General features: G+C 44.5%; 1 protein-coding gene across 1 annotated transcript; it reads right to left on the bottom strand.

Moving 5' to 3' along the window:
- Positions 1-1,252: 1,252 nt before the first annotated feature.
- On the bottom strand, positions 1,253-5,798 carry LOC119399398 (alkaline phosphatase-like). Its single transcript, XM_037666212.2, has 4 exons — positions 5,657-5,798; positions 5,040-5,231; positions 3,801-3,911; positions 1,253-1,491 (listed from the first exon to the last, which is right to left on the bottom strand). Exons 1-4 carry the CDS (start codon positions 5,775-5,777, stop codon positions 1,280-1,282), a joined length of 636 nt encoding a protein of 211 aa, XP_037522140.1. The 5' UTR covers positions 5,778-5,798; the 3' UTR covers positions 1,253-1,279.
- Between the last annotated feature and the right edge of the window lie 7,022 nt (positions 5,799-12,820).

Below are 12,820 nucleotides of genomic sequence, written 5' to 3'. Positions count from 1 at the left end.
TTTTTTTCTTATTTATATTTTTCTTATTTCGAACGATAGTGGTTACGGACACCGGCGGCGGCGGACAACTACGGCGCCAAAAACGGCCGGTGAAATGATCTCATACCAGCTTTCACTGGAAAAAGGCGTTAAAATCAAACGTATTAAATAAGGGTACAATTACATGAATAATAATTGCCAATTTCACGTGAATTCATTATGTACGTGTCCTTTTTTTTTCTTTAGTTTAATTGTTTCGTACTCCTAACTTTATCTGTGTATTTATGTATATATATTTTTTGCCTGTCTTGTTCAGCCCAACATTGTCAATTTCGATATTAAACCCCTAATAAGTATTTTTATGTATGTGCGCGGTAATCATTCCGGCATCGACTAAGTTTATATGTGCGCACATTACTGTATACATTTTTTTTGTTTTTTTCTATGCTGAATCGCACGTACGTATTAAAACTGGTGTATGTGAATAGATGTAGATATTTTGTGTTAATGTATAAATGGAAACGTGTTCAGATGTTGTATATACATGGATATGTGGACATAGAAGCGTGTGAATATGTATTTTTTTCCTCCATTTGTATACATGGTGTATGTTTTGTAGCCAAACCAAGGGGGCAAGAACCTCGTCAAGTTGCTGTTTTGCAGCTTTTCGTTCCTTGCCCTTGCGTTTTCTTTTTGGTGTAAAAAGGAAATGCGAAATAAACTTGAAACTTGAAACTACATAGAAAGCACAGCTGCTGAAGGGGCGACCACAGTCACGGTCTTGGCCCTTCAGAAAAAACACGTGATGATAATTACGGACATCACAGAGGTATCTCGCAAGTATGCTGCCGGCAGCATTTCGTGAATGGCGATCTCCACGTTAAATGCATCTACTTTACCTCAAGAAGTCATGATAGCATGGACACCAGGTAGCTATTCTCTCGATGTGAACGACAGGGCCCACACCTCGACTCGAACGCATACTCACCTTTCTCACAACGAGACAGCCGCGACGAGGAGAGCTCGGAAGCGATGTCGAAACACTTTAACGCAATAGTTTAGCTCTACAGACTGCAGCGCAAGAAGTAATCCCCTCCACATGATGACAATCATATTTCAAAAGGTAGTCTGCTTTAAATGCGTAGACGTGAAACCAAGTGTGGCGAAAGCCTATTATCACGTTGCAGAATATAGGCCTCCTTGACCTACGTCGAAGTGACCACTAGGTGCTAGTTGCTTGCGAATAATTAGTGAGCTATGTTACTCTGGAATTCTCACACAAAATCAATTTTTATCGACACTACTTTGTTGACCTCTTGCACTGATGGCACTCGGTACCATTGAACTGTCCTATGCAAGCTGCATAGGCCATGGCGTATGGAATGAATGTCTGGTCTTGGACACCAGTGAAGAGATGTGCCCAAGGCCCCGTAGCGTACACGGCCACGTCTTCACCCCCATGAGGAGCAAACTTGGTCGGAAAGGCCGCTTGCTGCATGAAGTAAATGTCCGCTGAGGGGAAGAAGCGCGGACCGTAAATTAGCAATGTCGTAATGGCATAAAACAACTTCAAAGACATGGCTATGGTTGATTCGTAACAAAAATTGAAGAATGTGAGATGTTTATAACAGTTTTGTTTCTGTTCGTTATTTTACGTAGCAAAAAATATATTTACTGGAGCGGTGCGAATAGAAAAATTTCAGTGCGAAGCGAAGTCGAATAAGAAAATTTGAGTGCCAATCGAATCGAATAGTTTTCGAATACTTGAAAGCCAAACAACAGCAAAACGTTGAAGAGAAACCATAAGCATACTTCTATAAGATGGGAACAGGGAAGCGTTTCTTTTGCTAGGTTTGTGTTTAAGGTGTGTTATAAGAGTTGCGTTATAAAGATGTGTTATAAATAATAAGGAAATGCGGAGGCCGAATTATGTTTATTTACATATTCGGTACCACCAAAGTCATGTCGACAACAATTTATTTCGTCTTAGAGGTAGTATGAATCACAACATCGACGAATTTTCTGCCAATATCGACTCTAAGCCTACAGCCTTGGAATCTAACTCACTGCAGCTACGTGCTGCAATATCACTATGCATGACGCCGCAACACTTCTTAAGTTGAAGGCCAACTGATGTGGCGGACAAAGGCGCGCTCCCTTCGAGTCAGGAGTTCCTCTTCTGCCACGGGATTGCCCTCTCCCACTACACGGCTGCGAATGGCCTCTGCGGCAGTTCGTGCCGGCGTCAGTTACGGCAAGAGATGTCACGTGGTTTTCGCGCACCACTTTCGCGGACGCAGGACATGTGCGCCCTTTCGCGAACCAGGCCAAGTAACGCTTTCACGTTAAAATGTGTAGCAAAACAAGGCCAAAAACAAAACAATTCCTTTTGTACGGTAACCTGTAGACCTAGCAGCAGCACGCTCTCAACCGCATGAAAAAGAAACTGTGCTGCTAGCCGTCGCTTAGTGACGCGGATGACGTCCTGCAGTGTTGGTTCGAGCATGGATAACTGGATATTCCGCTGTTTTTAGGGTGATACTAACGAATTTGATATGGCAGGCTGATTTCGTGGCGCCAAATGAATATTTGGAAAGCCTGTTTCGCAAACGAATCGAGTTGGTCAAGTACAAAACGAAGCCTGACGGTACGCGCTGACGGTAGGCTGCATAAATAGCAGCCTACCGTCAGTGGCAGACGTAGTAGCATCCCCATCACAAAATGGCGACGGACACATTTTAAAGCTGGTCCACACAGGCTGACACCGGCTTGACTACGATCTTTTCCCGTAAAGTTACTCCCAGTGCAATGGGAATGGCGTGGGCCCCTTTCATTATGAAAGCTCACATCAAAGGAAAGTCTGCACGATGAGGCAAGCTACGTCGCACCTATTTTGCGCGCCCGAAACCTGTGTGTTTGAGTGGTACAAACAGGGTCGGCCAGGAAAAGATTCTGCAGGCCTGAGGCGAAAATATCTGGACTTCGAAATATCCGGCGTTCTCAGGCCGCTCCGTGTAGACCAAGCTTTTGAACGTAACGGCCCTTGAAGCGGCACGCGATAGAGGCATTTGCATACGTGACCTCAAAGACACGAAAACAGCATCACTGAACTAAACTGCCAGCAGAATAAATCTCGCTTACTACGAGGGCGGATTCTGCGAGCGTTTTTTTTTTTTTTTTTTTGGGGGGGGGGGGGGGGGATTAAGTGGTGCTTCGCACTTTTACACTGCAGTCTTTCTAGTCTGAGCGCATTTATCGAGCTACCTTGTATAAAATAGTGTCAGCGTGCGGTGACGGCCGTGCGCATCATTTACAATCACAGTGATTTAATTTTTAGCGAATGAAACTGTTATAGTTCTTTTCCGGAGGTTCGGATGCTTCTAAAAGTAAGATTCCGGTGCGAGTCGAACCGAATAGCAAACACTATTCGAAAAATATTCGGAAGTTTGCATATTCGCACACCCCTACTAATAAAGTGGAAAACGATAGCTCATTTCTGCTTAAGATTTAGGCGCATTTGATGCACATGGCCTAGTCCTCAGCATATGTTCCTAGTGCATATAATGTACAAGCGCGCATGCGACAGTTTTCAAATTGAAACATGCGTTATAAAGTAAACATAAGTGAAACGCGATTGTGAGATCTTGCGAGTGAAATGTATTCACAAGGATGACTGATCACTGACTTGATGAGTAATCAAGTTCACTGATTACAATACTCAAAATATTTTTATTTAAATTAACATATGGGTATAAGCACCGAACACAGATTTTCTTGTGTGATAGTTAGGTGCAATCTATGCCATAATTAAGCCAACTTACTTGTGTTTTGCATTGTCACATTCACGAGTGGTCTATATCCTCCTGGTCCAACGCCGTAGGAAAGAATTGTGTATTCGACAGGTGTTTTGGTCTCTGTCTTACCGCCAAAACCTTTTAATGAGAAAGAAAATAAATATCAGTTTAAAGCCTACTAGAAATTTATGGCACAGGCAGGCCATTTTGAGAATTTATAAGGATTGAATTTGACAACTGCAAAAAGAGAAAGGCTTTTTCTGGTACATCTGAACAGGAGTGTTATACACCATAAAATGAGTCTAGAGATCAGTTGTTTATATAAGGAATATTTCATATAAGAGTGAATGTACAGTTCTTGATCCAAATCACTCGGCAAAAATGTTGAATTACTAAGATAACACGGCTTTTATTGTCCGTTCTCAAACATATATTAGGTCACAATCTCGTAAATTGCGTAGTCTTCATCAATTTGTTTAGTTTTTACTGATGAATAGTGAATAGCAACGCTGTTGATCAGTGGAATAACTACGCAGTTGTTAATTATTAGTCATTGGTATCACCCAAGTTCGTATCACTGCATGTGCGAGGAATGTTTTGCGTGCAGAGACTAGACAAAGCAACTGAACAGTACGCCGTTAGTTAGTAAAGGATACAATGAGAGTCAGTAATATCTAGTGAGTTAGTCAAAGTGCAAGGAAACCTTTTCGATGTCTATATATAGAGAACGGTTTTTAGTGAAGTACATAGGCTCTTCGCTCAGCTCGTGGGACAGCTCAATGAACTTCTTCGCAGTAACCCAATTCTTCATCCACTAATGCCTTCCACATATATTGCGCTGCACCTCGGCTTCGTAATAATTTACAGGGTGCAGACAGGCGGATGACATTTGTGGCTGTTACAATCGCACACAGCTTGTCAACGGTGGCCTGTGGGACTACAATTCTTGCAATTTAAGCTTGCCCAAGTCCATGACGCTAGCAATTTAGTATATGTGTGCTAGAAGGTGTGCGTTGCGTATGTAGAATGCGTGAGTTGAGTTTGTAGAATAGCGAAAGTAAGTGCCTACAAGAGACATTATAGTCCCAGACATCAACTGAAGAGGTAAAGTGAGGGCATAGGCAAATTGGCAGCTAAGTCGCTAGACGAAAGACTGCGGCGATGGTAGATCCTTCAATTAGGCCTTTGCCATCAGGACTGACAAGAAGAATACGAATGATTTGCTACACCAGAAAAGCTGTCTGAAGAGTTGCTGGAGAGACTTACCCAATATGTTTGTTCCGCGAGGTGGGTGACCAGCAATATTTAAAGTGTGAGAATGATCTGCCGTAACGACGATAAGCGTCTCATTTTCGGGAAGACTTTTCGCTACCTTCTTAACAACACCTTCAAATTCCATGGTCTCCTGCAAAGCGAGCTGCGCAAGATTGACGTGATGAGCGTGGTCAATACGGCCGCCTGCAAAAGAATAGGTAGATAAAGTTTTCTACAAATCAATAATATGAGGATGCTTCATTGATAAAAATAAGTTGTCTGTGATTACTAAATATAATTTCTTTATTTTTTTCATATGTGCACTTACACGAGCAGATTACGGAGGATTTTGAAGTGGTCACTTCAGATTGAATATAGATGATTTCTGCGATGGTTAGAGCAATTGGTGAAATGTAAAGGGGCATATCTTGGTGTTCATCAGCCACGTTAAAAAAAACTCGTACAATGGAAGCTGCGCCACGTGATCATTGTTGCGCTTACCTCACTGCTCAGCAGAGAACGTATTTTTAATGATCAAATAATGGAAAACTTTTTAACTAACATATCTTTTCAACGAGCCGGAGTTAATCCCACTATTAGATATACGCTAAGAAAACAGTTATACGTACCTTCAGCGAGCAGAACAAAGCCCTTGGGATTCCTTGAAAGTATCTTTACTGCTACAGATACCATGTCGCCCAGGCCTGGTGTAGTTTTATTGTACATTTGACGCTCCAACCAAAATGGCATGAAATCAATGGCGAAGAGACCTGAAAATATTGTGCGTGATTCGTTTCTTAAGTACAACAGTTTCCATTCGATAAATATTGTTCACTTCAAGCAAAACACGCTTGTCAGCTGAAATTTTTTCTTGTGTGAAAAGAAGCTAACTCTTCATTAAAAGTACTCTACATAATTTAAACACATCAGAAGCTAAGTGTTCGTTTTACGAAGCTGGCGCTGCTCTAACTTTCACATGCGCCGCAGTCAGATAACAGACAGAAAGTGAGCTTACGGGAAAACTCCCTCAGTTTTCAATCTGTTACACAACAAACTGCTTGCTGCCACGAAGAAGCGCCTGCATTAATTCTCGGCTATAGAGGACGGGGTCAGCGAGGTAACGCGTAATAGCATAGTGCTTAAAATGTGTTTTGAAGTTACGCGCTTTTCTACAACTGGACATGGGCATCATACTTAAGGGGACTGTCTACCGCTCGGAAAATTTTTTCTGATTGTGGTGAAAATAAGAAGATCGTTCGTCGCATAGGCGGCAAAGAGCATGTCTTTGTCCCATAAAAAAGGAATTGTATTTTTAATTTGATGTTGAAGATCGCCAAAGAATGACCGCTAGCGTCACCCAACGGCGATGTGGTTCAGTCTACTGGTAAGACAAGAAATCCTCGCAGGTACACTCATTTTGCTTAAAAAAAAAAACATGTATAACTTGAAATTGTATTTTACGCACTTGAGGCACCTTTCGATTGCGTCAGAGAGTAATTTCTAGCTTTCTTTTTCTCACGCATCCAAAAAGGCGCCCGGCGGCGCTGCTTGCGGCGCCGTCTTCGATTTCGTCTGCTTCAACTCATGCGCTATGCCATGCGGCTCTCGGCGCTGGTTGTGCTGTGCCGTTGTATTGTTGTTAGGATGCCTCGCATGTGCTGCGCTGTAAAGGCGCGCATTTATTCTCTCTTTTTGATGAATCGACTTGGCTTGGATTGCGGCAACAGTGCTAAAATAAACATATAGAATGCGAGTACAGCAGAACAACTGCTCTGTAATTGTATAATAAGGTTTCAGTTAGCCGCTAGCGCGCTGTAAATGACTGTTACATTCATTAAAATAGGGTTCAGCGAAAATAAAGTAATCCTACAGAAATCACGTGCGCTTTCGGTTTTAATTTTTACCGGCACTACAATCGTCATCGCGTCCACCAACAAGCGTTGTGGGCATGTTTCAGGCCAATGGAAGAAGACCGAACGCAGATTGAAAAATTCTGTTTTAAATTTCAACTCGCTTTGCAAGGTTGGACACTTCAGACGGTACGGTTTCTATTACGGTACAAAACAGAAAAGCGATGAAGGACGGTATCTAGTCCCTTTAAACGGCACACTCTGGATGAAAGAAGCTACGGGATATTAGATATTACACCGCCCCCCTTCCCAGTCGTGCTTTTTTTCCTTTCATCATCTTTGCAGAGTGATCGGTGTCTATCCGGCTACAATGAAACTCCACCGGGGTGCGGTACATGGCGAGCGCCATGCTTCGTGTTGTCTGGTTTATCTCTGCATGCCTTATCGGATGGCGCCAAAAACCCGGCCGCTTGGCCGTGCCCTCTTTTTCAAGAGGTGCTAAGAAGCGAAACGAACGGTTCGCATGAGTGACGCCACAAAATGATGTCAAGTCCTTAAACAAGGAAACTGAAAACGCAATGTAAGTGCCCGCCCCCCCCCCCCCCCCGGTAGAGACGATAACCTGCGAAATCTTATAATACATTACAAGCTTTACGCAAAAGTGCTTAAATTAGGTCTCTTCACGAACAAAGACACAGTTTTAAGGTTCCTTTATTGATATAGTACTACGGCCTAATTCATGGATGACAGGGAGATGACCTAGGAGGGAGCGCGACGCATGACGTTACACAGCCAGCCTTCTCAAATCAAAAGAACGGCATGGTGGGCTTGTTGGTTATCCACGCGTAAAACTACAGCTCAAAATTACGCGGACAAAAAAAAGACAAGGCGCACATTTTTTTTTTCGCCGCGTTGTTTTCCGCTGTGATTTCAAGTGAGGCAGGTCAATTTACTTTCTCACCTGCCTTGAAGCATGATGGAAGGCTGCAGCGTATTACGACCGACTTTAAAAGGGCTTTGCTTGTGCATTACATGCTTCCTAGTCTTCGGCACTCTCGTCATGAATCCCGTGCGCTGCTCAGAACGGAAGAGTCGAAATGCCTAACGGCGTATCTCGGACGAACCGGAAAGACCCAAATGAACGTCAATGCGAAACAACAGTTGTGATCACTATAGAACAACAACACTGAACAGAAAACGCTATTCAACGAACAACACCAGGCGGTAATGTCTGTGCAAATGCGTGGAAGGATTCGTGTTCGCGCAGTTCAAACACAAGCATCGACGAGCGCAATCTTGTTCTCCTTGCTCGTGTTTATACCACAACACTGACACCTACAGAGGCGAGCTGAGTCACAACAGCAGACGCTACCAAAGTAAGCAAACTACTGTCTGTCGAATGCGTGGCAAGCGCCTTCCTCCTTAATGTTTATTCAAAAGGCGTCAAGATTAGCCCGTGGCACACCCTCCTATTTTTTTACCCGCCCAGCAGTGATGCCCAGCTTCAACCATGGAACACATGGCCTTGAGACGATCCGGACAGCCGCAAGGAGGCAGCATCGGTAAGTTGTCTGTTCCATGGTAACAGGGAAAGGCATTTACACTTTCTACAGTACTCGGCTCCAGCATATGCAGCTGCAATGGCAGTCCTCTTATACACCTGCCTTGGCCTAAATGAGGTCTCTTGAAGCTTCTTGAAAATAGTGGGGTTACTCACCACCATACCACCGGTTTATAATTTTGGGCTGAATGCATATTGTCGAAACAGGAGTGCACTCGTAATAAAAATTACAAAAAAAAAATCAGGAACCGGTACAATTCCGGGCGAAGAATAACGTGTGCGTAGCTGAACAAGTACTTTCTTTCTTTCTTTCTTTCTTTCTTTCTTTCTTTCTTTCTTTCTTTCTTTCTTTCTTTCTTTCTTTCTTTCTTTCTTTCTTTCTTTCTTTCTTTCTTTCTTTCTTTCTTCCTTCCTTTCTTTCTTTCTTTCTTTCTTTCTTTCTTTCTTTCTTTCTTCCTTTCTTTCTTTCTTTCTTTCTTTCTTTCTTTCTTTCTTCCTTTCTTTCTTTCTTTCTTTCTTTCTTTCTTTCTTTCTTTCTTTCTTCCTTTCTTTCTTTCTTCCTTTCTTTCTTTCTTTCTTTCTTTCTTTCTTTCTTTCTAACGCATTGCGCAATCCTCGATCTTAAAGGGGTCATGAAGCACCCCTTGGGCTGATTGAAAAAACACATCCTGCGGAAAGCTGACACGGCTATGAACTGCTCTGCCAAATATTACAGTCGTGCGCGCCGCGTAATGGCCACAAGCGGAGCGCGAAGTTGCCGTTTCCCCAGGCACCCCCTTTTCAAACAGAGGCCGGTTCTCACTCTCGTCGGTGGGCGGGGCATCTGTCCGCTGTACGTCGCAAGAGACATAGCATGCTTATTGGCCGATAGCCGACGTAAATCGAGAGCGGCGTTCGGATCAGATGCGCTTCTTGCCGCGGGGTGCCGCCACTTGCCGGCGCCGCACTCCTCAGTACACGGTAGCCGCACTCGCGCAAGCGAATCACAGCGGGAGAGCGATCGCGTTTCATGACGCGCGCTGGCGTAACTTCTTTCCCCCATGCCATCCCTCCCTGTCTAGCTTCCAGTGCGCTCGTCGGCACGAGAAAAGAGAGAAAGCGCTGGGAGCGTGCGCCAAACCCCCGTAACTCCGCTGATTCTTGACGGATTCGAGAAATTTTTGCGGCAATCGATTCGGGAGGCGGTACACTCCGATACTGAGGCAATTAGATCATTACTTGGAAAAGTGGTTCATGACCCCTTTAACGTTTTCCTTCATGCCGGAAATGAGACGTTCATCCACGGGATTAGCAGCGCAACATTTCAGTCTATAGAGGCAACAACAGCGGTCATGCCTTTGCATCCAGGCAACAATGGAATGCAGCAACTTGAAATGACAAGTGACCTCGAAAAAAAGATTTGACTGCAACATTTGACCGCCGAGGAGTCCAAGTTCGAGAGAGCATGAACTATTGGAAAATGGCGCATACGAAAACTCATGTGACCGGCGCACTCTCGAGGGCCGCATTTATGTCCACCCCCCATAGCGGGCAATTCCGTACAACACAGCTCCCACCGCCGCCTCCGCAATTTATTATCGTAACATGTTTCGCTTGAAAAGGCAGCACAGTTACAGCGTAAACAGGAGAAGCGCCTTGATAGAGGTCGTTGTAAACACGCTTAGGGTGACTATTTCATGTACAGTTGCAAGGCACTCACTACGACCTAAATCATCATCTTTTTAAGGAGCAGCGAAGTACCCAATACACCATAATTTACTGCTCACGAAGTAGTGAGGCACCCACTACATCGTACGCGTACGCCTACAGCGTGGAAGAAGGTTCGGGAATGCGGTAAAGTGTCATGCACGCTTTTATTATGGCCCTAGATGTCTCATCATATGCGAAAAGTGACCTTTGGCGTCAAATTGAGTGATGAAAAAAATCATCATCATCGTGTGCTGACGTCACCCTGAGACGTCATCATGACGTAACACGTCACCAAAATTTGTCACGTCAGAGTGTCGCTACTATACCATCACATATACTGATAACACATGACAACGTCATCACGTGATGTCGTCGCTTGGTCAAGGGTGGCCGAATTCGGAGCCACTGCAAAACCACGTGAGTTGCAGAAAACTTCCAATGCATCTGATCCTGGAGGCAGTGCAAAACCACTTTCGGTGGAGAAAGCTTTCCGGGGGAGGGGCGGAAATAATTCCATCGACTGAGCAGAAAGGCACGAAAAAGAAGATGGCTGTCGCCTTCAATTCGTGTGAGGCAAATATGCATAAGGGACCGCGTGACTCTTATTTCATGTTCCGGAGCTATGTTTAGGTAACGTTTCTTCTTCCTCTTGCCTTTGATTCCGCCGGGGGAATCAAAGTTCGTTAAATCATTGGCAGTAAATAGGCCTCATACGTGTAACTGCTTTGAAAGGTTCAAAAAAGCGCCAGAAAGAAGACAAAAACAAAGATTATATGCGAACCTTGTAGCAGTTGTCGCCACATAGCTGATAATTAAATAAGCGTGAACGATAGATTTGACGAATAGATGCAGTGGTACCTTACTTTGGCCGTTCTGCGTAAGTTTTTCTATCGCTTTCGATATTTTCGTTTTTAAAAAATCGACAACGAACCGAGGCGCTCTTATCTCAGCATTGAATAAGCACTAGAAGAGCTTACAGAAAAGTCCAGAAAATAACGCCGCCCAAAACCAGGAATGGCGAACACTGAAAAAATTGGCCGCGTATCTGCGTGCTTCGCTGCAAATGTCGTGTAAAGACGATAGAAGAGGCGCTGCGTGAGATATGAACGCCATCTGGCAATACGTCGGGAAACGTGAATGCTGTGTTGCGGGCTGGTAGTCCCGGCGCAGCAGCAGGCAAGACCGGCGGTGACCAACGCGACCGGCGGGGACGCCAGCCAGCCCGAACACGCGGTTTGGCGCGAAGCGCCGAAGCAGAAGAAACGTCCGCACTCAACGAGTACTCTCCACACACTCTTTTATATGCCGTCGCCTGGGTTAAAGCAGGAATGCCAGAGCGGCGCCCCATGGCACTCGTACAGTGCAATACTGAACTGAAACCGAAACACAACAATGAGCTCGCGGAGAGGGCACGGTGGAAGCCAAGTTTCGGCGCAGTCGCATTTTCAGCGCAGCTTAAGAAACTAGGGTCTCTAGAATTACGTATCTAGTATTTTCTATTAAAGGAACACACCACTAATACTTATCGATGATGTTGCGCCTCAGATATGCGTAATGTTTGCTTTTTGATCAACCATGTAGACAAGTATGAACCTAGTGAGCCGGTCACGATGGCTGGCCCTTGTGCAAGGGGTTCAACTTTGGCCGAGTGGCTGAATCGAGGGACGTGCCGACAAACAGAAAGACAGACAGACCAAAATTTCTGCGTTTAAGTTCCCCAAGAAAGACTATCGTCTTTAAAAAAAATCACAGCATATCCACGGAGTGAATGATGATGAGTGGGCGAAGCTGCGGAGGTTCATCGGTAAACCGTGAATCTTCCGTGAATTCTGCCCAGTACATCATCACCGACGTGAGATCGGGGCGCGTTTATACTAAAGGTTCGATGAGTTATGACGACTTGCAGCTCACTTAATTTTAACATGTACGCTGTGAATTTTCATTGTTTAGAAACCATTGCTTTAGAAAACATCTGGCGTCTTTCGTTAAGCAGCTGGCGTCTTTTCGTTTTGCTTTAGAAACATCTGGCGTTCTTTCGTTTTGCTTTTACAAAACATCTGGCGTCTTTCGTGGTTATTTCATCAATCAACGGCGTTTGAACAAATTTTTATTGTTTAATCACGCACAGGAGAAATCTCACAGGCACTACCTTGGAGGTAAACAGAATGAGAGACAGAAGAAGTCGGCTTTTAGCTAACACTTACACTTCTACTTCTACTAAAGTTTCCTACTGGAACATGCAATGGCTGCTAATGGGGAAGAGAGACAGAAGAATTTGGCTTTTGTTACGCGCACGCTGCGAATTTTTATTGTTCAACAACGCACAGGAAAATCTCCCCACCGGCACCACCTGGAGGTCAAAGCGTAAGACTGGTTACGCACTACGGCTTCGACGAGGGACGAACGGGTGCCGCCTTAAGGAGCTTCGCCCTTAAAAATCGGCTCGATTTCAAGGGAAAGCTGCTGGTAAGTCCCCAATTTCTAGACGGAAGATTTTCGGTGTTAGCATCAACTATCGTAATCATTTTAGGGGCGAAGCTGCTCTTAGTCTAACCTTGTCAGTCTCCGTTGCCGGTGTAACCACCTTTGCAAACTGCCCATCCTTCGCCTTTGCAAACATCCCATACGGACCCATCACCGATCCTTTGCAAACTGCCCAACACTTCGTATTTGCAAACATCCCACTACGATCC

The sequence above is a fragment of the Rhipicephalus sanguineus genome, chromosome 7 (genome assembly GCF_013339695.2).
Source record: "Rhipicephalus sanguineus isolate Rsan-2018 chromosome 7, BIME_Rsan_1.4, whole genome shotgun sequence".
NCBI classification, from domain to species: domain Eukaryota; kingdom Metazoa; phylum Arthropoda; class Arachnida; order Ixodida; family Ixodidae; genus Rhipicephalus; species Rhipicephalus sanguineus.
Note: the sequence above shows the minus strand (reverse complement) of the source record. Positions and strands in the feature narration are given on the sequence as shown.

Bases quoted from the DNA above. Each gene is read 5' to 3' on its own strand.
- LOC119399398 (XM_037666212.2), bottom strand. From the start codon at position 5,777: ATGCCATTTTGGTTGGAGCGTCAAATGTACAATAAAACTACACCAGGC. The intron at 3,912-5,039 runs GTAAGTCTCTCC...TCTCATTAAAAG, and splicing joins TCGCGGAACAAACATATTGG to GTTTTGGCGGTAAGACAGAG. The intron at 1,492-3,800 runs GTAAGTTGGCTT...TCTTCCCCTCAG, and splicing joins TGTGACAATGCAAAACACAA to CGGACATTTACTTCATGCAG.